The sequence below is a fragment of the Leptinotarsa decemlineata genome, unplaced genomic scaffold, assembly GCF_025532065.1.
Source record: "Leptinotarsa decemlineata unplaced genomic scaffold, Ldec_3_MD MMD2_tig00078422_RagTag_RagTag, whole genome shotgun sequence".
Taxonomy (NCBI): domain Eukaryota; kingdom Metazoa; phylum Arthropoda; class Insecta; order Coleoptera; family Chrysomelidae; genus Leptinotarsa; species Leptinotarsa decemlineata.
In genome coordinates this window covers 1,386,128-1,412,306 of record NW_027412747.1, presented here as the reverse complement: position 1 = coordinate 1,412,306, position 26,179 = coordinate 1,386,128, and the positions used below count along the sequence as shown (strand labels likewise).

At 33.0% G+C, this 26,179-nt stretch overlaps 2 protein-coding genes and 2 long non-coding RNA genes across 7 annotated transcripts; 3 read left to right on the top strand and 1 right to left on the bottom strand.

Moving 5' to 3' along the window:
* Positions 1–3,130: 3,130 nt before the first annotated feature.
* LOC141487194 (uncharacterized) lies at positions 3,131–22,377 on the top strand. Its single transcript, XM_074185991.1, has 3 exons — positions 3,131–3,337; positions 15,683–16,259; positions 19,729–22,377. The coding sequence occupies exons 1-2, from the start codon at positions 3,240–3,242 to the stop codon at positions 16,047–16,049; spliced, it is 465 nt and encodes a 154-aa protein (XP_074042092.1). The 5' UTR covers positions 3,131–3,239; the 3' UTR covers positions 16,050–16,259; positions 19,729–22,377.
* Positions 6,209–9,210, top strand: LOC141487196 (uncharacterized). The gene is made up of 2 exons (XR_012468253.1): positions 6,209–6,748; positions 8,544–9,210. It is a non-coding gene; the product is annotated as an uncharacterized lncRNA (long non-coding RNA).
* Positions 16,734–26,179, bottom strand: LOC141487195 (uncharacterized). 2 transcript variants are annotated; one of them, XR_012468252.1, is made up of 3 exons: positions 25,673–26,179; positions 23,211–23,696; positions 16,734–19,896 (listed from the first exon to the last, which is right to left on the bottom strand). It is a non-coding gene; the product is annotated as an uncharacterized lncRNA (long non-coding RNA). The 2 variants fall into 2 exon arrangements; XR_012468251.1 differs by lacking the exon at positions 25,673–26,179 and having other exon boundaries at positions 23,211–25,665.
* LOC141487193 (uncharacterized) lies at positions 17,951–22,377 on the top strand. 3 transcript variants are annotated; one of them, XR_012468249.1, is made up of 5 exons: positions 17,951–18,083; positions 18,142–18,288; positions 18,348–18,515; positions 19,483–20,946; positions 21,028–22,377. XR_012468249.1 is itself a non-coding variant. In XM_074185990.1 (4 exons), the coding sequence occupies exons 1-4, from the start codon at positions 17,991–17,993 to the stop codon at positions 19,594–19,596; spliced, it is 522 nt and encodes a 173-aa protein (XP_074042091.1). In that variant the 5' UTR covers positions 17,951–17,990; the 3' UTR covers positions 19,597–22,377. The 3 variants fall into 3 exon arrangements, 1 of the variants encoding a protein (XP_074042091.1); XR_012468250.1 differs by having other exon boundaries at positions 19,483–21,853; positions 21,925–22,377; XM_074185990.1 differs by having other exon boundaries at positions 19,483–22,377.

Here is a 26,179-nt window from a genome sequence, read left to right as displayed (position 1 = left end):
TGGCCCATTTTTTTATTTTCAGAATTAGTCATCGATTCCGAACACCTTGCATAACATTTTGGAAATATTACTTCTACAAGACGATGAAATGAGGTATTTCGGTGAATCAATTGTTAGCTCATTTATGTATTTTATCAAACTTCGCAATTTTTTAGCGGGAAATGACTCGAGAGCCGAAAACCTATTTTTTTGAGTAAACAAATGAATATCTCAAGAACGGTTCGTTTTTGGTATAGGGTGTATTACATGAACGCACATTAGAATTATGCCAGGTATTCAAAAATGTAAAATATAGAGGGTGTTTCATTTGAATTAAGAAAGTTGGTATCAACTTCCCATATAACCGGAAGGATTGAAAAATCATTACTTTCATTTGATAAAGGATATTGAAAAACGTATATTTGCCAGTTTTCAGGATATGAATTCTATTATTTCCCAAAATACAGATAATCGACGGTCATCGCGTTATACTGTATAGATGTATCTGTGTCTGTTAGTCGTTACTTTATGATCACAGCATCTTTTAATGATGCCACGTATGCGCTTCTGATGATGAATGCGCTTGTTTTGACATTTTTTTTACTTGGATATACCGTACTGACGGAGACCAGCTTCGACCCCATGCATTTGTGTTGTTCACTGCGAGCAAGTGTTACCCATCCTTGCACTTGTACCATACCAATACCAATTGCTAATGAGCCAGAAATGCGTGTCATCAGAAATAATGCAAACGTTTGGCAGTTTCAGTCATCTCCTAATGATGCTAACTTGGTGAGTGTAACGTGAGTCGAGAAACAGTATTTTTTTTGTTGTTGTGGAAAAAGTGTTTTCGATACATTCATTTCACTCCAAATGTTCCAATTCCCCGTAACGAATCATTATACAGTTTTCATTATTTTATCTGAATTGTGAAAGAATCTATGATCCCTAATATAGAGTTCTATATAATAATCACACAACTTCTGATTTTTGCCTGTCACTATGAAATTATAACAATTGACTATGAAATAGAAAGGAAATATATCCCCTAAACTTTATCATACTTGAATGTATGGGACTATATGGAACTATCACATAGAAAAACTGACCATTGAAAAGTTTCGTTAGTTTTCTTTGAAAATTCTGAGTATTGATTCTGATCATTGTTTACAAAGCTTTGAAAAGAAGTTTGAATCAAACACCATTGTAGATAAAAATATTCACTCTTTTCAGTTTGACCACCCATTTTCCTCATGAAATTCCGAGATATAACACCTGTGATGTTGACTACTTTCCATATCATGGAATATAAGCGAAGAAACATCACCTCGGAAGGTGGTTAGCAGTAATTTAAATCAATTACAGTGATACAGCTATATAAACCTTGTAATTAGATATAAATAATCGAGTGAAACGTGTTTTGTAATACAATATCTTGAAAAGGTAAAAATTAAAACAACTCATTTCACGCGAAACAGTTTACGCTTTGGATTACAGTGTGGAAGTCAAAAAATTTCAAAATCAACATATCATTTGAGAATAATCTTCAATATTTGAATATTCTCAACTTATAATTATTAAGTTTTCAATTAATGTAAAAATTTATTGAATTATAGAATTTTTATGATATTCAAGCTTGTCGTAAGATTTTCCCATTTTATGTAAAAACATATTTTTTCTCAGAATTACTCATGTCAAGATCAACTCACATATTGTAATTTTGTTTCTACACAGGTAAGTCTCACGACTAGCTTTTATATCATGCACCTCAATCAACGATCTGAGATGTAGGACTTAACTTTATTTCATTTTTTTTTCATCACATAATTCATCATAAGGTGCATAAAAAACAAGTTCGTCATCTTGGGCGGCCAGCCATATTGGATGCATTATCATCCAAAACTTAACGTTTACGCAAAATTTGGGCTGAATCAGTTTAGGATAATTGCTTCAAAATTCAGTTGCGAAATCTAACCCAAAGTAATATATCACAAGTATAAACCTCTGTAGAAGTTGAAGATGTTATTACAGAAAAGCATAAAATCTTATAACAGATGATTTTCAATGTGTAAATTCTATCATCAAACTCAAACCAATTGTTTTTGACACTGTCATTGGAAACCAATTATATGAATATTACTTTTTCATTCAACTTCTGTATAGGAACGAAAAAGGTTCAGTAAGCTTCTTCATTATTTTCGATTTTCAATTGAAAGACGTTGCTCGTAATGTCGTTTCTGGGTCACCATTAACTAAATCTGGTGAGCTTGAAGGAGGAGAGAGTTACATAATCGATGACGCAAAAAAGTCGGATGACAAGGTGTGGTTGAGAGATGAGCAGGGCTGTGGTTGATAGTGGGAAAAAGTGTCGACAAACAACAGACGGCGTTCGATAAATGACGAGTGATCACGTGAAGAATGAGGTGGGGCTTTGGGGTGTGATTGAGTCCTAGGAAGGGTCTTCGAGTGGATCCTCGATTTGGGGTAAGTGTTTGTTCCTTGATTTGGGAATAGAGATCTGGAAAGTTTGAATTGATGAGTATAGTGATTTGGAAGGTTTGAATCAAGAAAACATCAGACACATTATCGATATTTGATGAAAATCATGATTTTAGAAGAAATTTTCAGAAAAATATTTCAAAATCATGTCAATTTTGACAGTCAAATTTTACCATATAATTTGATGACATGTCAAAAAGACATTATCGGTATGAATAGTCGGATCGTTGAATAGATTGAGAAAGAAAAAACAAAGATGGTGGTATGCCAAAAAGGATAATTGATATTAATAAATGGATTGTGACGTATGACTCATCAAATTGAAGAATTCAGGAAACTGTAATAAACAGTGATATATGCACCGTCTAGTTGAAAAGTGTAACAATCCCTTCCTCAACTGGTTTTCCTAAATCAGCCATTCTGATGTATTCGTTAGAATAAAGGTTGTATATAATTAGTAGAATAATCATGAGCTGATTCTTCCCAGATTCATTCGATCAGTCGTATATTGGTTAATTGTCAAGGAGCGATCCACTTCTCGGATTCGCAAATGATAGTCTGTGTTGACAAAGGTACCTGTCTGTCTTTCATCCCTTTCCTCTTCAAATAAACTGCCAGATTTCATTTAGTTTCTCTAGTGTGTGAACTCTATGGAGATTCCACAAATTTGACAGATGTGAATTTTGCGAAAGACGGGGGTCGCAAGGTGAATTTATATTGGAAACATTGATCCTTTCAATCAGAAATTATGAGAAAAAATTATGTTATGTGATGGCAGTCCCCTTTTGTGTTTGAAACCAATAATATTGTCTTTCGGAGAATCTAGCTGTACACTCATTCATAGAACTTGGTACCAGAGGTGAGCCCACTACTCCATTCTTTTTTTATTATTCCAATGATATATTCGAATATTGTTATAGGGTTTTTCTTTTTTATACGAACTCAATCCTGCATCCCGAAGGATTTGAGGTCCTTAAAAGGTTCAACATATATGATCATATGTTTTATTATAATTGTATAAGTACCGTACGATCTTACCTTCATTTTATTAAGTAGTATGAAATTGAATATGTATGTTTTTCTTTCATTTCAGCTGTTGTATCTACTCTTCACCTTAGATTTTTCATCTTTCCAGATAAAATCTTATAAAAATGCCAGTGGCCCTCTTATTATATTGTTACTTCATTCTGCAAAATCACAGCAAACAAACCACCCCCATATGCTGCTGATGAACAGCCGCCGGGGCGACTTTACCATGTTTTTGTAAAAAGAGAGAACAAGAAAAATGGATTAGCACTTGCGCCCCTACGGAAGCGCAGAAGGGCCACATATTTTTATTATTTGTTTCTTGGAAATTACGACTTTTAATTTCGAAATTTCGACTTTTATCTCGAAATTTCGACTTTAATCTCGAACATTCGACTTTTATCTCGAAATTTCGACCTTAATTTCGTAATTTCGAAATTACGACTTCAAACTCGAAATTTCGACTTTAATCTCGAAATTTCGACTTTAAACTCGAAATTTCGACTTTAAACTCGAAATTTCGACTTTAATCTCGAAATTTCGACTTTAGACTCGTAATTTCGACTTTAATCTTTTTTTTCTGTATTGCGATGGTGAACCACCCAATAAGTTAGGCGTAGATTTATAATCGTTCTAACATTTTATATAATTGTGTAATTATTTATTATGTTTTTGGAATCACTTGGGAAGTGTTTTCTAATAGTATTACTACTCATCTATATTGTTATGGGAACTAATAAGCTGGTAAGTAATGCAAACATATTCTTTTGATTCTAAGTAGCTGAAAGAGTAGAACTGAAGTTGATAAATGCTCAATAGCATAATAGGTATAAACTTTCACAGCCGGAGATGATTGTGTGAAAGATATTTCCCCAGTTTTTTTTAGTTGTAGTCTGCAGGTTTTTACGTCTGACGTTTCTTCTGCTACTACGGTAGATATCACCTTAATATCTATTGCAGTAGTAGACGAAATGTCGGGCATAAAAACCTGAATACCACGGTCATAAAACCCGAAAAATAGCTTTCACATTAAACCCGAAAAATAGCTTTCACATCACAGCATATGTACATTTTGGATTTGTATTCAACGTGCACGCTGTATTCCAAATATTTGAATATTACACAAGCATGGAATGATTTATGAAAATATTTCAGAACTAATTAGATACTACTCATTCAGAAAATTAGTATTGCCATCCAAAGAGGAAATGCAGCTTCGTTTTTCGGTACTCTCCCTGATTCCAAAAAACTTGATGAAATTTACTTGATTCCTGAAAACCAATTTTATATAGAAAAGAGATGTAATAAGAAACCACTTAATGAAATTAAAATAAAAGCAAATGAAAAAAATACTTTATCTCAGCAAAATTCTCAAATGGGTTTCAAAGATATTTCGGATTGTTCAGTGATAAATTCTTCAGTTAAATGGTTTAAAAAATATTGGTAACACCTGTTTCATGAACAGCGTAATTCAATGTTTATCAAATACGAGATGGTTATTGGAATATTTGAAAAAGGATGAATTCATGAAAGATATCAATACTAGTATTTCTAGTATGAAGGGTGCTTTAATAAAATCGTTTGCAGAAGTCATCAAGGAGTTGTGGTCAGAAGATTCTTTTGATAAAGTAGTAAATACAGCCTCCTTAAAAAATCAGATTCAAAGTTTTGCTCCTCGATTCATGGGTAATTCCCATCAAGACGCCCAGGAGTTTCTCCGTTATCTTTTAGAAGGATTACATGAAGAGGTTAATATAATTAATGAGAAACCTAAACCAATCTTAACGGAGATTGACGAAAAATTGAGCGACAGCGGAAATGCACAAGAGTCATGGCTCACATATTTGAGGATGCATAACTCTAAGATTGTAGATAATTTCGTTGGCCAATTGAAATCCACGATGAAATGCACACACTGTGGATACTCTTCAGTAACATTTGATCCTTTCTGGGATTTGTCTCTCTCCATACCACAAAGAACCGACCAATTGAGTTTGTGGCAATGCTTAGATTATTTTACAAGAGAAGAAACTTTGGATGGAATTGAAAAACCGACGTGTTCGAAATGCAAGGAAAGGAGAAAATGCATAAAGTCCCTATCAATCCACAAGTTTCCCTATATTTTAGTAATACATTTAAAAAGATTCTCTACAACTGAAAATAGAGGCAAATTGAATGATGTCATCGAATTTCCTCTAGAAGGATTGGATATGGACAATTTTGCAGGAGAAAATGTGGCTACTTGTTATAATCTATATGCACTTTTAAATCACAGTGGGACTACTAACAGAGGACATTATACAGCATACTGCAGACACCCGTATACTAGCGCGTGGCACAAATACAACGATTCACACGTGTCACCAATTTCACCAAAGTCGCTTGTGAGTGGAGAAGCATACGTCCTCTTTTATGTAAAGGATGGAACAAAATCGCGCCTTCAAGATAACCGAGGGAAAGTTTAACTTTTAGTTTCTTCAATTTTGTAATTTTTTTCAACATCTCATTTTTGTAAATAAAACTCATTTACTTACTTATATGAGATTCAAAAAATGAATGAAAAGAATGATAATTTTTTTAAAAGTGCTATCAGAATTATCGTTTATTCTACAAATAAGCAGGAGGTATACGAGTATAGTACATTTATTATCAACAGCGGCAGGTGTCAAAGCGGCGACTTCTTTATAGGAGATAAGATAAGATAAGTCTTCGAATGCTCAAAAACAAACTCGTATCTCGTATTATTGAAATAGGGTGGCTTTGTTTAAACTAAGATTCCTAGTAAGATGTCTAAAAACCCTGGTGCATCTACTCATACCTGCAAAAGTTTGGGGTAAAATGAGGGATTTATGGCTAACTTGATTAGCAGAGATCAACGCCGTTTGCGCCGTTTCAGATGGCGCAAGCAGTCATTACAGTAAACTGTAATCATAAGACCACACAGGGTGTATTTGTATTTAAATTTAATTCCACATTCATTTTTCATACCTACTGTGCTTTTAAGATAACTTAAAAAGTGAGTTAATGAATTTTTTGTGTTTTAAGTGTTATTGACGAATTGTCAGTATTAAATTGAAAGATAAGTGTCCAAGTTCTGGTGAATTATTAGTTAAAGTTTCAACCCAAGCAAAGTTTTGAAGAAATTTCGTGTAATTTCTTGATATTTCAACTCAAGAAATGTTGGCAGATGTTATTATGTAGTTGACATTGGTTATTTATCGGAACGAATTCCGCAAAACAGGTGGTAAGTGTAAAGATTATATACTTGAATACATGTTTTTAGTATGGTATTGGAATGGAAAAACTGAATAATTCACTAGATTACAAAGAAATATTCCCAGTGAATTCTTTGTCGAACTTTTCGATTACCTGTTAAGAGATCATTTTGATAAGCACCAACTTTTAACCGTTTTTTTTTAATTAATAATAAAAAAGTTTCCTCATTGATGCATAACATTTGAATAAGCGGTTTATATACGAAGAACAATGTAATGAGTAGAAACACAGCTGTTTTCTAATAGATATTCAACCAAAATACATCTACTCATAGTGACTATGGATGTATGTGTATCACACCTAGCAGTTCTACTCATGAATCAGGACATTGATTTTCTTATACATACACATCTCGTTAAGTACAGAAAATCACTCAAGAGAAATAGCACTACAGTCCCACCTTGAACTCGTCATGCAAGCCTTTGGGTTCTGCAAATAACTTGAGAGAAATTACAAAGCAAAATTTATTAATTTACAATAGATGTAAGATGGTCAATTACCTTCCGTTGATCATCAGATGTATTGAATAACTTCTTTGGTTCAGAAAGAATGTGAACTATTTATTGTCTGTAAAAGTATATTAAAGTTTATAAGATTTCTGTATTTATAATTATTGAAATTTACAGTTCCAGCATAAATTGAACAAAGTTTAATTCAAATATCTTCCATTATTATTATTTTAATTTGATTTCATTGAGTCATATTTTTTGCTATGATTGCATGTGCAGGTCATCACTGATAGATTAATTTGACACTTGACCCCCATGCCAATTAAAATTTCAAATTTTTCAAAAAATAGTATCAGTAATAGCCCCCAAACGTTTTTTTCATGTTTCTAAGTCAAACCGTTCAAAAGTTAAGTTAGTTTTTTATCAGTCTGAGGTGGAATTGTATTTAATATCCTTACCAGTGGTAAATTAACTTCCAGTGATGGGATTTCTTTTATATTCAAATTCCCACGAAAAGTAAAATACCGTAATGTTCAGAGAACACTAGGTTGAATTTCTGCAGACTGCATGAAAGTAGTTTAGCATCTTTTAGAATACAAATACAAAATGTCTTCTGATATACTTTAATTGCTTACTACAACCTTTTAAATTGAGTGTGTAAAAGAGTTATTTTTTTCAAACAATGTGATCATCAATTATGATGGTAGTTTTTTGAAAATATTCAATCAAATTTTAAAAAAACATACAGCTGATGAGAGTATCACATCTCAACAGATATTTTCAGATTTTTCGAAATTTGACTCACAGAAAATTGTATTTTTTTTAATTTTTATTTTCGAGGGCTCTTTCATTATGCTCTTTAGCACAGCAGATATTCAATCTAGAGATCAAATATGCCCTCAGTGCCTCTCTTGACAATTCTTCCTTGTGGTGTTCACAACCTACAATATTTTTGGGAGAAAAATTTGACAATTTGATTAAAATTACTGGAAAGCAATTTCTTTTAAGTTCCCTCTCAAAAACACCTGATATTATTGTGGCTTCAACATCGTGAAGAAAGGTATTAATTTTTTGTGATGGTAATGTTAAAAATCCTCTGCTCTTGTTTCTTATGAGGGAATTGAATATTTCATTTCCCTTCTCCAATATCGAATCCACACATTCTCCACATTTGGTGTTGCCTTTAATTTTTTTTGCAACATATTCACAGAAATAAGCAAAAGCTTCATCAATACCTGAGAAGTCCTCTTCAATTTCGGAGATAGTTTTTTCTATTTCAATATAGAATATAAATTTTTGCTGTTTTTCTTTCAGATCTCCAATATGAAGAAGGGATTTCAACATTTCTCCTCCACTAACATTACTTTTCCTGGGCGGTTTTATCAGAGAATAGAGAGACATTAGGCGGAATATTTGTCCAACTTGAATTGACTCGGGATGAGTATTGCATCCACCTGCAGCTCTCATCATCCCAAAAATGCTGAAAATGATATCAACAAAGTTGATTGGAATTGTTATGGATATGTGAACATTATCACCTCCAAATGATCTTGGTTCAATCTGGATGTCATCAAGTATTTGAAACCAAAATGGGGTTAGGAATATTCTCTAGTTGAATACTGCTAGAATTTGCCAATGGATGTTTTGTGACAGAGTGTGAATCGGGTAGAATACTACAGGATGGACTAGGAAAAACGTTTAGTGGAAGTTCAGGAGCGGTTTCACTGAGAAATAAAAAATATCAAAACACCTATTTTTATTATAAAAATGACTATCACTTCAATTTCACAATAGAACTTGTCTAAAATCTAAATTTTTCATAATGATCTTCTACCACATAGTAACGGCTATATATCCATCAATTTACTTGTCTAAAACATGTTTTACCCTTTAGATCAATAAATGTTATTTAATTAAATTAATAAAACTATATAAATAATCACACAATCCTTATCAGATATTTGGCAGAAGCTTTATCAAATATTCTTTGAAAAAACTGATCACAGAACTAAATATAGGAATTCAAGTATTTCAGTTGTTCATGTTTCAAACGGAGTTTTTTCCACTGGATAATCCAACTGCAAACTGAAAAATAAAACCAGTTATAAAAAAATGAAAATCAATCTTTGAATCTGGGAAAATTTCAGCATCCTTCATCAACAATTTTCAATAGCTCATGTAGTATGATTTCATGACTGACTTCAATGTTTTGGTTGGTTTTCGGGTTTTGCTGTTGTTTTCTTTGGTAAACTCCAAACGTTTCAAGTGCAACTACGACAGTCAGCGGCGTTGACGAAGTACTCCTCATAAGATATTCATTGAAACTAATTTCAGCATCAACTTTATTCTCTAAGATTACTTCATCAACGCAACTGAATATGATTGTCTCAGTTGCAGTCAAATATTTTTACTGAAAATGATCAGGGCAAAGCCAGGAAACTAACTATTACTAAATTAGACAGGATGGGTTTATACATTCAGTTCGATTTTAGAAATATTTCATGCTGATTTCAGAATCGAAGTTACATTAAATCATTAGTTTATCTATTCAAAATTATATCTGGTTTCATTGATTGTCCGGAAATTCTCTCCCCTATAACTTTCAACGTTCCACGAAGGTCCATCAGACAAATAAAGCTATTTATTACACCATATCACTTAACTTACTATGGGTATCATTCTCCATCTCCAACATCTAAAATGTTGAGACTTGAAAATAACTACTCTGATAAAATCAATTTCTTCTGTGATGATGAAAATATTTTTAAGAATCTCACTCTTTGCTCATGCAAATGTTTTTCATTACTTTAATTTTGTCCTTATAGTAGTAGTAGTATAAGTGGTTACAGGACAAGCTTTCTTTGTTATATAATTTATTGTAAACAAAACTGAATAAATTGAGATCCCTGTAAATAAACATGGACAAAAAACTAAAATGGTATTTGTTAAAATTGGTTTTTCTGTAAACCAGCTGTCGTTCCCCTACGAACGGCAGCCCTCAGAAGTCGAAACTTGTGCGAACAGGGATTAACGAAATCTTACCTTTCAACGTGCGATTCTAAGCTAAATATAACCCTTTGTTCGATAACAACTTTTTCATTAATTTTTTTTTAAATTCCTACTGGCATTTAATTATAACCGTCTCACAAGAAGATTCTAAAAGATACAGTTTTTTTTTTATTATGTTCTCAGAAGAGGCTGTTTATAATAATGACAACGTATTTATTATTTCCATGTGTAAGCAGTAAGCTTACACAGATATTGACAAATATGAAATATCAGGAAATAGAGGGTAAAGTTAATGAAGTTAATTTTCTGTGAATCAGGCATTTATAGAAAATGTTCTTCGACTTTACCCCTTTCTTCCACTATCACCTTTTATTTATAGAATGATATTAGCAGATATTAGCCCGTATTGAATAATGATGTATTTTTTTGAAAGGTATCAAGTTAAAGTCCGTTATGAGCCTTATATGAAATTTGTAAAAGGACATTGATATGCTTGAGTTGAACTGAAAACAACAACAATCTTTTATCTTCAAGAGAAATGAATGGCATAGAGTGTTTGTTTCCAACTGCGAACTTCTCAGGGTTACCGTTAGAGAACAGCCAGTTGAAAAGAACCTTTTTTGTAGATAGGTAAAAGTAGAAGGGGTTATTTATCATTTCATATATGAATAATTTGATATTTATCATTTTGATAACACCAAGTGTTCTCTCTTGATTTGTATGTGATCAAATTTGCTTTTGATACCTTATTGAAAGGATACTTTCCAACTACAGAAATTATTAGTAAACTGGTTCTGGAAATGGTGCACGTTTTCTTGAAATTCGTACAATTAAGTACTTCTCTATAAGTGCACCTTGAAAAAATATACAAATCTTTGATAGGATTTATAGGTAGTGCTGTAGAAACTAAATACTCACATGCATGATGGTTTGGCACCCTTCAATAGTTTTTTCTCACCAATGAAATGGATGGGGAAATGCTTTGAGCAAATAAAAGCACAATCAGGAAGATATTTCCTAACAGCATCCATCCACAGTTTCCTCTTGTTTTCATCCTATAAATTACAGATTTTGATCATTCAAATCACCAATTGAGAACAAGTGAAGTTAAAAGAGCATACTGTTTGGTTGCTTGGAATTCTATATGCTAACAACTACTACGAGTATATATTTAAGAGAGCATTAGGTTTCTCATCATACATGAGTAGTCTTTTAACCACCCAATAAATTTTTTTTATACAAGTCCACAGTACAACAACACCCTCGATTTCTACAATAATTTTTCACAAGATTTCAAAAATATACAACATTCTGTTAGGCTTGGGGAACTATTTGTTTGACATGGAGCCCTACTCAGTGAGTGATTTTCAAACTTAATCTATGATTTATTAATTGTTGATATAGATTTAATTTTTTATTAGTTTTAAATTTTATGCTGATATTAATATCATGATATTTTAAATGGATGTTAAATTTCATGTAACTGTAAACTTACTTACTTCTCATAATAATTCTGTAGAAATGCAATAAATCTCTCTGCATACTGTAATATTCATCTGTAGGTATCTATGATTCTATGAGTAGACTTTTCTTGCAACTAGGTATTAAGTTGTATTTAAAAAAATTTTTAAAAAGCATAAGTGAATGTTTATTTTCAATTTGATATTATGATTAAGAAAGTAATGATACTCTAGTAGCAGAAGGTGGATTTGAAAGGGTGAAGGATTATTCAAAATATGAAGTTGGTTTTTGGTGTAGGCTGATACAAACTTAGTTTATCCGTGGTGGATTGACAGTAATTATAAAATGTTTCATTTACCTTTGGCACTGAATACAGATGATTACTCGAATTTTTACACTGTCCATACAAAATACAGAATTGTCCCATTTTACAAAAAGTATCCTTATACACTAAATAAAACTATTCCTTATTACTACTGAAAAATGTAACCAAACTAAAATAACTGAGAAGTAACGAACGAAAACTATAATAAAAAATGCGAACAATGTAAAGATTGGTATGACAAAAGATATCAATTTCAAAATACCAAAAGTTAAAAATTCTTTTTAACAATGACAGATAATAATTAATTTGACTGACTCAGCGAGGACTCGAACAATTCAGAATAGCGCCATCTTGGGAAAACTCTCGTAAGTGTTGTTAAAAGCAACAGGTGGTTCCTTCAAAAAGTTCAAAACAAAATCTAAGCGTTACCAACACCAGGGTTTCTAGGAATCTTAATTCCTAGAAACCCTGGAATCTTAATTCCTAGAAACCCTGGTGTTGGTAACGCTTAGATTTTGTTTTGAACTTTTTGAAGGAACCACCTGTTGCTTATAACAACACTTACGAGAGTTTTCTCAAGATGGCGCTATTCTGAATTGTTCGAGTCCCCGCCGAGTCAGTCAAATTAATTATTATCTGTCATTGTCAAAAAGAATTTTCAACTTTTGGTATTTTGAAATTGATATTTTTTGTCATCCCAATCTTTACATTGTTCGCATTTTGTATTATAGTTTTCGTTCGTTAGTTCTCAGTTATTATAGTGTATAGGGATACTTTCTGTAAAATGGGACAATTATGTATTTTGTGTGGACAGTGTAAAAATTCGAGTAATCATCTGTATTCAGTGCCAAAGGTAAATGAAACATTTTATAATTACTGTCAATCCACCACGGATAAACTAAGTTTGTATCAGCCTACACTAAAAACCAACTTCATATTTTGAATAATCCTTCACCCTTTCAAATCCACCTTCTGCTACTAGAGTATCATTACTTTCTTGATCATAATATCAAATTAAAAATAAACATTCACTTATGCTTTTTTTAAATTTTTTTAAAAACAACTTAATACCTAGTTGCAAGAAATGTCTACTCATAGAATCATAGATACCTACAGATGAATATTACAGTATGCAGATAGATTTATTGCATTTACCTACTTGCGTGAAGTTAGCGTCGGACGCCAGCGTCCAAATCTAGCGCCCGCCCCCCACTCCTGAGTCCGATTTACACCACACAACTAGTAGAATGTTGATTCATAAAGATCGCTTAATTGGCAACCAATATTTTTAACATGATTATTTTCTCTTAGAATCGACTTCAAACTTGAAAATATCATTATACTGCATGCAGCTTTTATAATCTGTATTATAATGACGAGGAAACATTGACGTGAATGTGATAGATATAAAACACTTTTGGGTCACAACTGGTGGAATTTATGACCAAGTGAATAATTCATCAGAAGAATGATTCATTGAATGGGTAATTTTCAGAAAAAGTGTCATAGAAAAATGAACTCCCATCACTTGAGTGGAATAGTTCGCTTCCCAAACTGTGAATTGTCATCAATTATGTCCGAGTGAAAACTGTTATCAGAGAAATGATATACTGAACACTGAATTTTCAATCCTTCAAAATAGTGGGGTCATAAAAAAAATACCCCTTCCACATTAGATGTTTAATTTTTTCCTTCTTAAACTGGCTTGTGTCCCCGAATACGACTCGATGAAAAATGTTAATGAAGAGATGGCATACTGGACTCTGAATTTCCAGCCCTCCAAAGTACTGGGAACCAACAAAAAAAACACCCCTTCCACATTAGATGTTTAATTTTTCCCTCTTAAACTGGCTCGTGTCCCCGAACACGACTAACTGGAAAGTGTTAATGAAGAGATGATATACTGAACTCTGAATTTTCTGCCGTCCAAAATACCGGGAACATACAAAAAACCACCCCTTCCACAAAAGATGATTAATTTTTTCCTTCTCAAACTGGCTTTTGTCCCCGAATACGACTAATTGAAAAATGTTGATGAAGATATGATATACTGAACTCTGAATTTTCAGCCGTCCAAAATACCGGGAACATACAAAAAAACCACCCCTTCCACATAAGATGTTTAATTTTTTCCTTCTCAAACTGGCTTTTGTCCCCGAATACGACTAATTGGAAAATGTTGATGAAGATATGATATACTGAACTCTGAATTTTCAGCCGTCCAAAATACCGGGAACATACAAAAAAACCACCCCTTCCACATAAGATGTTTAATTTTTTCCTTCTCAAACTGGCTTGTGTCCCCGAATACGACTAATTGGAAAATGTTGATGAAGATATGATAAACTGAACTCTGAATTTTCATCCGTCCAAAATACCGGGAACATACAAAAAAAACACCCCTCCCAAATTAGATGTTTAATTTTTTACGTCTAAAATTGGCTCGTGTTATCGAATACGACTGAATGGAAAATGTTAATGAAGAGATGACGAACTGAACTCAGAATTTTCAGCCGTCCAAAATACCGGGAACATACAAAAAAAGCCACCTTCCACATAAGATGTTTAATTTTTTCCTTCTCAAACTGGCTTTTGTCCCCGAATACGACTAACTGAAAAATGTTGATGAAGATATGATATACTGAACTCTGAATTTTCAGCCGTCCAAAATACCGGGAACAAACAAAAAAAAACACCCCTCCCAAATTAGATGTTTAATTTTTTACGTCTAAAATTGGCTCGTGTTATCGAATACGACTGAATGGAAAATGTTAATGAAGAGATGACGAACTGAACTCAGAATTTTCAGCCGTCCAAAATACCGGGAACATACAAAAAAAGCCACCTTCCACATAAGATGTTTAATTTTTTCCTTCTCAAACTGGCTTTTGTCCCCGAATACGACTAACTGAAAAATGTTGATGAAGATATGATATACTGAACTCTGAATTTTCAGCCGTCCAAAATACCGGGAACAAACAAAAAAAAACACCCCTCCCAAATTAGATGTTTAATTTTTTACGTCTAAAATTGGCTCGTGTTATCGAATACGACTGAATGGAAAATGTTAATGAAGAGATGACGAACTGAACTCAGAATTTTCAGCCGTCCAAAATACCGGGAACATACAAAAAAAGCCACCTTCCACATAAGATGTTTAATTTTTTCCTTCTCAAACTGGCTTTTGTCCCCGAATACGACTAACTGAAAAATGTTGATGAAGATATGATATACTGAACTCTGAATTTTCAGCCCTCCAAAATCATCTTTTTTTTTGGAAACTTTCTGGCAATGTGTTGAATATTTCGCATATTCCCCTCTCAAGTTACTTAATAGTTTTTCATCAGAAAGAGCACTAACTTTGGAGTTTGAGAAATTTCCGGAATAAATGGTGACAAGTTCATCATCAGATTTATTTAAGAATGTTTCTTGTTCTTGTTTCTTTGAAGTTTGAGAAATTTCCGGAATATATGGTGACAAGTTCATCATCAGATTTATTTAAGAATGTTTCTTGTTCGTCGTGGAGAAAAACTTTAACCAACTCAGATTCTTTCTGTAGGTTGAATTCATATATCGGGTTGTCGTATAAGTGACAAGAATTCAAACCTTCCTTAAACTGATTTTCACTTTCAATCAACTGAGCAGAATATTCTTTTAGCGATTTGCTTCTATTTGCTTCGATACCATCCACATCCAAAGAAGATTTTTTTGTTGCAATGCATAGAGTTGTTGATATCATGGAATCTGTAACCACCGTAGACAATCTAGAGGATTACTTGAGAAGACTAAATGAGGAAAAAATCAGCAACAGTCAGAGTTCATCTTGTAAAGTTTTGATTCCCATCAATAAAAACAAATGTATTTCTTGCTCTAAATTCATCTACAATGAGAAAGTGAAAGAGGCGAAGAAAAAAAAGTGCACAATACCAAAAAAAATTAAAATCAAACAACTGTACATGAGAAAGAGAAAGGAACAACTGGAATCTATTGTGGTGAATATTAAAAAAGAGCTGATAGACTCGTAAAAAATTGATAATTTCATCAAAGATCTGCCTGTATCACAGCAACAAATGATAAAAACTTGTTGTAAGGCGAGTCAATGTAAAAAAACAGGAAAACGGTATACTCTTGACTGGATATATTCCTGTATATTGATGAAAATTAAAAGCACAAAATTGTATAACCACGAGGGAAAATAAAATTCTACCATTACCATCCCCAAGTACACTTTCAAGGTAAGTGAAGATCTCCATTTGAAGAAATTGGTATGTAGCATAATTTCATTTTCAATTAAATTTCATTCGAAGTTATGAGACTTATCTAATTTATACTGGTCAAGTATCATATAATTATAGTATTTTTTTTTAATTTCTAAACACCAATAAAACTTAATATACAGAGTAATATTACTCCTAGTTATTTTAAGAAACATTTGTAATCTATAAATTGAAAAAAAAATTCTAATAATTTTCAGATCTTTATCAAGATTCCTTTTCATCAAACTGTTCATTATTTCTCATGTTTCATTTTTTCTATATTTCTAAATTGTTTAATCGATAATTAGTTAGGTATCATTTATCATCACCCTTTAATTTCGAAAAAAAAAAAGGAATTTTTATATTTTCTGAAGATGTGTTTATCACAAATATGAGTTTCAAGTTGACGGTATGGAAATGAAAAGCAATGTGTAAGAAATAAGTACGCCATGATATAATAATAATATACTTTATTTTAGTTTTTGACAATATGAATTGTATTGGAATAATCAGAGTAATATACAAATAAATAGATACATCCACATTTTTTAGGTATGTAAACGTCTATGTGAAATATGAAATATATATAGTTTAAAAACACTATAAGTATGTAAAAGCACTGTAAAATAACCTATGAGTAACATTTTAAAAGAAATTCTGAACATAGTACAAACATGTTTCAATCTACTTTGTTTTGTCTTAAATATTGTGCAAGTAGAACACTATTTCAACTCATTAGGTGGAGTGTCGAAAAAATTAGCCCAGCACTATCTGGTGATCAATACTAAATTGTATAATTCGTTAATGAAATTTGGAAGTTGTCTTTGAACCACGTGTTTTTATAATGTATTTCTGACCTTTTAAGATATTTATTTTTGTTTTTGAAGTTTCGCCAGCAGCGGTTGAATGTGGGAGAGACACTTTTTGCAAGTGTAAAAGAAATATAAGGAAATACATCAATATGCTAGAATATTTAGATACTATTTAACAACATTAATGAAAAAAAAAGGGAACTGTTATGAATTCATATCATATATTGAAATACTCCAAACCATACTGATAAAATAAATAAATTGACAAGTACTACAGGTATTTTCAACAAAGTTAGGTACATTCCACACAGTGCGGAACAAATGTTCCCGGAATGTACTTTTGAAAAGATCATCTTTACACACTAAAATGAGTGCCAAAAAGTAGACCTTTTCCGCAAGTTATAATATTAAATGAAGTGATTCTTTTAGGTACATTAGAAACATTGACGGAACTTTCGGGTTTCAAAAAGAGGTTTTTTCTATGCTGAAGGAAAAAACTAAACATATGAAGGAATGGGAAAAACATGGATGTCTTCTCGTTGATGAATGCAAGATTACAAAAACAAAAAAATTCGATAAAAACTCCATGAAATTTGTTGGATTTGTCGATCTGGGAGAATAAATCCCTAAGAAAATGGAGAACAATCTTGGAGACCATGCGTTGGTCATAATGTTCCAACCATTTGCTGGTCAAGGTCTTCAAGCATTGGCATGTTTTCTTAGTGGAGGTGATGTGACAGGGGAGATTTTGGCCAGAATTATGTTGGAGTGTGTCATTCTTTGTGAGAATGCAGGGCTCTACATTGATGTTATAACCAGTGATGGAGCTAGCTGGAATCGAAAATTGTGAAAACACCTCAGTGTAGAAAATAGCCTTCAACCATGGTGTGAACACCCCATGGATGCATCTCGTAAACTGAGAATGTGTTCAGATTTTCCCCACCTCATAAAATGGTTGAGGAATAATTTGATGAAGAAAAAGAAATTCAAGGTATGACGGTATTTTGTTTATTTATAACATCTCACCATGAATAAATTATGTATTTCAGGTTCCTGAAGGTTGGGTTCTGTTTTCCCATTTTGAAAAACTTTTTGAACTTGAATCTAATAAAGAATTCAAAATGGCATTCAAGTTGACAGCAAGCCATATCTATCCAAAACATGGAGAGAAAATGAATACACGGCTTCCATTCCAAGTAAGAAATAACTTAGAGTAATTTTTGCTAAAAAAATTAATCATTTGTTCATTTTCCAGTTATATAGCAACACAACTGCCGTAGCAATGGAAACATATCGAGATAAAAATATCTTATCAAATATTGACTCCACTATTATTTACTGCAAAAAAATAAATCGACCCATTGATATAATGAACTCTTCAAAATCTGACAATGGATTGAAGCTTGACTCTCAAGAATATGAGGTGACTGTACCTTATTGTTTTCCAAATAAATATCTCGATTTGAACAAAAATATATTGAAATATTCCAGTATACTTAGTTTGGCAAGTTATACAGGGCGTTGCAAAATTTAATATAAATATTTCAAGGGCTTATTCCTAGGATCAAAATAAGATTTTTCCCATAAACCTGTGTCCTAATATTAACTTTCTACAACCTATAGGCAGTGCATGTGGCGCGATTGATGATCTATTTATTGAATATAGGATAAAAAAAGTAACTCTTGTCTAATTTCCACTAGTAAACTGTAAAGTAGTTGATAAAGTTGTTGTATATACATTAATACAGTCATTTTGCCCTCTAGGTAAGGTCTTCATCAACCTACCTAGAGGGCATAATGGCTGTGTTATTATATATGTGAGAACTCATTTGTCATACTAAGTTACAGTACTCGATAATGGTTTAATAAACCGAAACCAGTCGTCACAAATAAAAGGTCATGAGGCCACTTAGTATTTTGGTTTGTTACTTTAATATTCTCCTTTCATTTAGCGTCGCTTTTCTGGAAAACAGCTAATTCAAAACAGGCAAGGAGTAAACATTTTTAGATTTTTTCATGGCTAACCTGATGGTGATGTTTGAGTTAGATTTTTTTTGGAATAAATAAGACACTTTGGCCATAAATCTAGCAGGCAACCTTCATTCATCTCTTTGAATTCAAAATTTATGTTTTTTTTTTCGTGTTTGTTTTGTTTAAGGGAAATTCATTTATATTTTCAACCTAGGAATACACCCTTGAAATATTTGTCTTGAATTTTGAAACACCCTGTTTATCTGACATTCATACAGCCAATATCAACTCAACTTTAACAATATAATTTAGATCTCTTGAGTTATAAACATTTGCTCATGAGATATTTCATCTGATCTGATTGATATTAAAAAAACCTGATAAAGTACAAGTATAAATTTTAACTTAATGCATTGCAGGATCTAGATTCATTCTTGATATATTTGGACTTATGGAAACAATGTTCCCCTACAGAGTTTTTTTATCAGATTCTACTTATGAAGGATTTTGCGCAACTATTTCATGTACACTAGACTTAACAAAGTATTTATCCAATCTTGGTTTCAAATACTTGATGACATCGAGATTAAACCAAGATCATTTGGAGGTGATAATGTTTACATATCCATAACAATTCCAATCAACTTTGTTGTTATCATTTTCAGCACTTTTTTGGGATGATGAGAGCTGCAGGTGGATGCACTACTCATCCCGAGTCAATTCAAGTTGGACAAATATTCCGCCTGATGTCCCTCTATTCTCTGATAAAACCGCCCAGGGGAAGTAATGTTAGTGGTGGAGAAATGATGAAATCACTTCTTCATATTGGAGATCTGAAAGAAAAAAGTAAAAATTCATATATGATATTGAAATAGAAGAAAATATCTCCGAAATTGAAGAGGATTTCTCAGACATTGATGAAGCTTTTGCTTATTTCTGTGGATATGTCGCAAAAAAAATTAAAAGCACTACCAAATGTGGAGAATGTGTGGATTCGATATTAGGGAAGGGAAATGAGATGTTCAATTCCCTCATAAGAAACAAGAGCCAGGGGATTTTTAACATTTCCATCACAAAAAATTATTAGCTTTCTTCACGATGTTGAAGCCACAATATCAGATGTTTTTGAGAGGGAACTTACAAGAAATTGCCTTTCAGTAATTTCAAGTAAATTGTCCAATTTTTCTCCCAAAAATATTGTGGGTTGTGAACACCACAAGGAAGAATTGTCAAGAGAGGCACTGAGGGCATATTTAATTTCGAGATTGAGTATCTGCTGTGCTAAAGAGCATAATGTAAGAGCCCTCGAAAATAAATCTAAATATTTTTCCAAAATGGCTAAATTGTATTGAAGTTTATCTCTTAGTGATTTTATGAAATTAGTGCCTATTAATAATACCCAAATGCCGGGTATTTGTTGAATTCCATAATATCCTCATGAATTACAACAAGCATATTTTTTACTTGCACTGCCTGATCTGGAGAACGCCACACACCAGCTGCAACAGACGATCATCCAAACAATGGAAAGAAACGCACGGGAACTCCCAACTCAACTTCAACTTACAAGAGCATCTTCCACCAGAAACAGTGGAGCTCACTAGAATTAGAAAACGCCTGAAAAGACGATATCAACGGACACGTGCACCAATGGACATAAGTTGGATGCAAAGAGCCGGCAGAACACTGTGAGAAGAAATAAAAGCAATCCGAGATCAACAATGGACAACCCATCTAGAAGAACTAAACACCGAAGACCAATCTGCATGAGGAATGCAGAAAACTCTTAGGAAGGGACCTCGAAAGCTACTACACGGCGAGCGATGAATCGTCTACACGAACCAAGAGAAAGTGGAAGCATTTGCGGACAATTTCGAAAGGCAGTCAGAATCAACGACCACCCCCGCGAGTTGCCATCAGGCGACTCAGTTAAGCATAAACTAATCAGATAAACTCTCTTTCAGGTAGGTTCAACGCAGAACAATTCGACCGCGACGGCGATTCACTTAAATTCACTGAGGAATGCTCGACGCTAGCAACAATAGCCACCGGTTAGCTTTTAGGGGCCCCCATGCAAAAATTCAGTTAGGAATAGTCACGATAAAACAATTAACCGATCAGAAAGAATAGCACCTAAAGGCTGACTTTCGACCAATAGAGGTCGGATGTCAATCAGTAAGTTGAGGACCGCTCGGAGAGCGGGGGTGGATGGAGTGGAGTATTAAGTTTTCCTCGCAAATTAATTGTGAGGCGAAGTTTTTACTTCAGGGCACTCAACCCGGGAGGGGGCATGGGGGGGCGAAAGGCAGTGCTGAGGGTAGTAGACTTTGCGACGAAAAGCTTCAACCTCGGCAGAGGATACAACACCGGAGCGATTTTCTTAGACGTCTCCAAGACGTTCGACAGAGTTTGGCATGACGGACTTCTGGCCAAAATGAGCAACTTTGGCTACACTAAACAAATGGTACGATTAATCGAGTCTTTTCTAGATGACAGGCGATGCCGCTGCAGTATAGGACAAGAACTCTCAACCATGCGATTACTGGAAGCAGGGTTCTACAAGTTGCAGTCCTTCCGCCATATCTCTTCTAGGTATACACAGCGGAAGTGCCCAAGCAGGAGATCAGCTTTAACAAGTTGGCGCTCTATGCGGAAGACACAGCTCTGCTGGCGAGATCACCATAATTACAGAAATCTTACAAACTTTAATATACTTTTACAGACAATAAATAACTTCACATTCTATCTGAACTAAAGAAGCTATTCAATACATCTGATGGTCAATGAAAGGTAATTGACCGTCTTACATCCATTGTAAATTAATGAATTTTGCCTTGTAATTTCTCTCAAATTATTTGCAGAACCCAAAGGCTTGCATGAGGAGTTCAAGGTGGGACTGTAGTGCTATTTCTCTTGAATGATTTTGTGTATGTAACAAGATATGTATGTTTAAGAAAATCAATGTCCTAATCATGAGTAGAACTGCTAGGTGTGATATACATACATTCATAGTCACTATGAGTAGATGTATTTTGGTTGAATATCTATTAGAAAACAGCTGTTTCTACTCATTACATTGTTCTTCATATATAAACTGCTTATTCCAAATTTTATGCATCAAAGAGGAAACTTTTTTATTATTAATTTTTTAAAAATCAGTTAAAAGTTGGTGCTTATCAAAAGGATATCTTAACAGGTAATCGAAAAGTTCGACAAAGAATTCACTGGTAATATTTCTTTGTAATCAAGTGAATTATTCAGACCTTGAATATTAGGAAGGTCCTCATTAAATTGTGTTATAATTTTTTTTCAATCTCACTGGTATGTCATCACCTCATTATTCGAATCATTTTCGATTAATAATCCATAGTTCCGTAGTTATTGAAATATTTGTTGTTTCATGAATTCATAACAGTATATAAGAGATAATTGCTTTTGATTTTCGTTCTTTTTTTGAAACCTTAAAATATTCCCAATGATTTTTTCTGTATTTTTAAAAATAGAGAGACTTCTGAATGACTTTTTAAAGTATTTTAAAAACACTTTATTATGAGATTTTCAGTAGATAGTTTTACAAAAACGCAACACGTGTTTCGCCATATAATGGCTTCCTCGGGCGTGTCTTATTAACTACTGACTTTTTGAAAAGAATGATGTTTAATGCACAAACCAAGGATTCAATACAACTTTTCCCATCACCCATCATGGAATTCCTTGCGAAGCACCAACTTCTATCGCAAATAACTTTTTTTGTGACATTCAGAGTAAAATAGGTTTTAACTTGTTGCATACTTCTTGTGACATACTGCATTTATATATAACACAGTTACATTCATTATCTTGCACGTTGTTGATTCATTTTTCTTGATGCAATAAGAATATGATGAAAATAAAAAAATGTAAGGAACCTACATCAGATTCTTGAAGGAAATATTGTAGTTCTATGAGTTGTGATATGAATAAAATATTGGTATCACAGAAATAAGAAATTTCATGTTTACAAAGATCATGATTAGCTTCTGCTCAAAATAAAACGATTTTTTTCTGGAAACATGGAGTTTGAGACCTATGTGGCTGGATAAAAAAGTGTTTCCATTCCAATACCATACCAAAAACATGTATTCAAGTATATAATCTTTATACTTACTACCTGTTTTGTTGAATTCGTTCCGATAAACAACCTGTGTCGAGTACATAATAACATCTGCCAATATTTCTTGGGTTGAAATATCAAGAAATTACACGAAATTTCTTCAAAACCTTGCTTGGGTTGAAACTTCAATAATTCACCAGAACTTGGACACTTATCTTTCGATTTAATACTGACAATTCGTCAATAACACTCAAAACACCAAAAATTCATTAACTCACTTCTTAAGTTATCCTAAAAGCACAGTATGAAAAATGAATGTGGAATTGAATATAAATACAAATACACCCTGTGTGGTCTATGATTACAGTTTACTGTAATGACTGCTTGCGCCACCCGAATTGGCGTAAACGGCGTTGATCTCCGTTAGCTATAAATCCCTCATTTTACTCCAAACTTTTGCAGATATGAGTAGATGCACCAGGGTTTTTAGACATCTTAGTAGAAAAATTGATTTCAATAAATTGATGAATGTAGCCGTTACTACGTGGTAGGAAATCATAATGAAAAGAGAAATGAAAATTTCTATGTAATTACCACTTTTATAAAAGTGGTAAAAAACAGAAATTTTCATTTCTCTTTTCAATTGGTTTCAATATTCAGATTACTATTGAAACGGATATTAATTTATTACTTTTTCATTTCTTTAGAAAATACTATATTTTATTTACTTCATGGACACCACTAAAATGAATATGAAGGATTTACTCAACAGGTGGGTAATAAAAGATTTTCATTTCTTTGGTAGCTAATATGAGAAAGTTGCACTGCAAATATTTATTACTGATTCATGGTCTCACAGGTAACCATATTTACCGAGAGTACCAACATTATGTAACATAGTATGTGCCGAGTAGTTTTATCATTAATGCTATAATATACACAGGGTGTTTTAGAATAAGAGGCTGGTCTTCAACCATTACGCATGATTCTGCTCTTTTCATTGTGTTTTCTACCCTGAAATATTCCTGAAGTATTTTTCAGTAACTAAGATATGAATGGATTCATGAAAAGTGTGACACACTGTCGATGCTTCTCAATTGTTATTTTTGTATTCTACACATTTTTATTGGTTACACCTAAATTTCTAAATATTAGGATTATTATCAGATTTGTGGATGATTACTTTTTATATGTTGTACCAACTAAAAGTATCAATATCCTCTAGAAAAATTTAGTATGGGCTCCCTATAAAAGTATGGGATTTTATGAACTTATTGCATTGAAATTCAGTGATAATAGAAAACGTTTGGAGAAAGTAATTAAATATATGAAAACTGGTCACATCCAGTAATTATTTGGAATATAACTTTGAATAAAAATAATTTTTGGGAAAAAAAGCTTTTTGGTGTTCTGCTTTTCTATCTTTTAACAAGTTAAAAATAAACGCTTGAAAAGATATGTAGATCATGCAAAGAATATTCTTTCAGATACAAACTGGAAAGAGAAGCATATTCAATACAACTTCAAACATATAAATTTAAAAAAACAAAAAATATTTTTATTCAAATTTACTCCAAATAATAACTAGACGTGACCAGGATATACATTATACTTACCTGTTCTAATATTCCTTTTCATATAGTCCATTACTTCCTCCAAATGTTTTCTATTATTACTGAATTTCAATGTAATGACTTTACGACTTCATAAAATCCCAATCCCAACTATCACGTTACACAATGTTGGTACTCTCAGTACATATGGTTAACTGTGATATGATGAATCGAGACAGTAAAAAAAAATTTGTATTGCAACTTTCTCATATTAGCTACCAAAGAAATAAAAATCATGTATTACCCACCTGTTGAGTAAATTCTCCATTTTGATTGTAGATACATACACTTCTTCCAATATTTCAGAGGTTTCAATGAAGTAAATAAATTATAGGGAGTTCCGTGGTGGCCGTGGTAGGGGACGGACGTGCTGATAACGTCCGTCCACGAAGAAGGTACGCGGATGCCATGTGCTATCATGGGGCTCCGTTTTGTGTTGTGTCGTATTAAAACTAAAATGTGAAGTGTCTAAAAAAGTGAAGAATAAGTGGCCCCCTTTATTCACGCCGGTATCCAGGCCGGGGTGGTTCGGATAACCACGTAAAGGGGGCTATATATGTGAAAAATTATCAAAAGGTCTCCCAAGTAGGAGGCGACTTCAAATAATCAAACTGTTTTTGTTAAAAAAAAACTAGTGTTTTTTTATTATAAAAAGTTAAAAAAAAAATGGGTGGCAGCATTGCTTAGTGCAAGACCGCTGCGCCCCCCGACGAAGCTCCTGTTAACTAACAGGAGGAGCATTGGTCATATGCGCCTGACGATAGGAAGCAACGACCATCCAAAATAGAGAGAGAGAGAGAGAAATAAATTATAGTATTATCTGAAGAAATGTAAGAATTATAAATTAATATACGTTTCGACAATGATTTGAATATTGAAACTTGAAATTAATCAATTTCCTACCTGCAATTGCTTGCTACCATAACACACCATCAAAAACAAAAATATAACGGAAACATATCGGAATCGCAGAACACGGAAAACAAACTGTCAAGTGTCTAAAGACAACTACGGTTTTTCATGCATTTCAGTAGATGAGCGTTGTTAGATAAACTCTTCATTTTAACAGTACTGATAAGAGTGATGGGACATCTTCAGATGATTCGCCGTTTTGGCAGTTTTTTTACGTTGAATAACATTAAATCAATAGGTAGAATTGGAACCTCTGGCGTAAAATAATTACAACCAAAGAAAGCACTTGTCTCGAAGCGCGTTTCGCTAACCAAGTTAGTATTATTAGGAGAGGACTAAAACTTGCCGTTCGCTAACCAAGTTTGCATCATCAAAAGATGAGTAAAACTCGGAGTCACCAGGGGATGACTAAAACTCGAAGTTTTAGTCATCTAAAAAGCAAGGAGAACTATTTTGCAAGTCAGGAAATGGTTCTCAGTAAACGTGAACGTAACGAAC

Coding starts and splice junctions, on each gene's coding strand:
- LOC141487193 (XM_074185990.1), top strand. CDS start 17,991: ATGGATGCATCTCGTAAACTGAGAATGTGTTCAGATTTTCCCCACCTC. Junction 18,084..18,141: donor TGAAGAAAAAGAAATTCAAG/GTATGACGGTAT, acceptor TATGTATTTCAG/GTTCCTGAAGGTTGGGTTCT. Junction 18,289..18,347: donor ATACACGGCTTCCATTCCAA/GTAAGAAATAAC, acceptor TTCATTTTCCAG/TTATATAGCAACACAACTGC.
- LOC141487194 (XM_074185991.1), top strand. CDS start 3,240: ATGTTATGTGATGGCAGTCCCCTTTTGTGTTTGAAACCAATAATATTG. Junction 3,338..15,682: donor CATAGAACTTGGTACCAGAG/GTGAGCCCACTA, acceptor ATATTCTTTTAG/CGATTTGCTTCTATTTGCTT.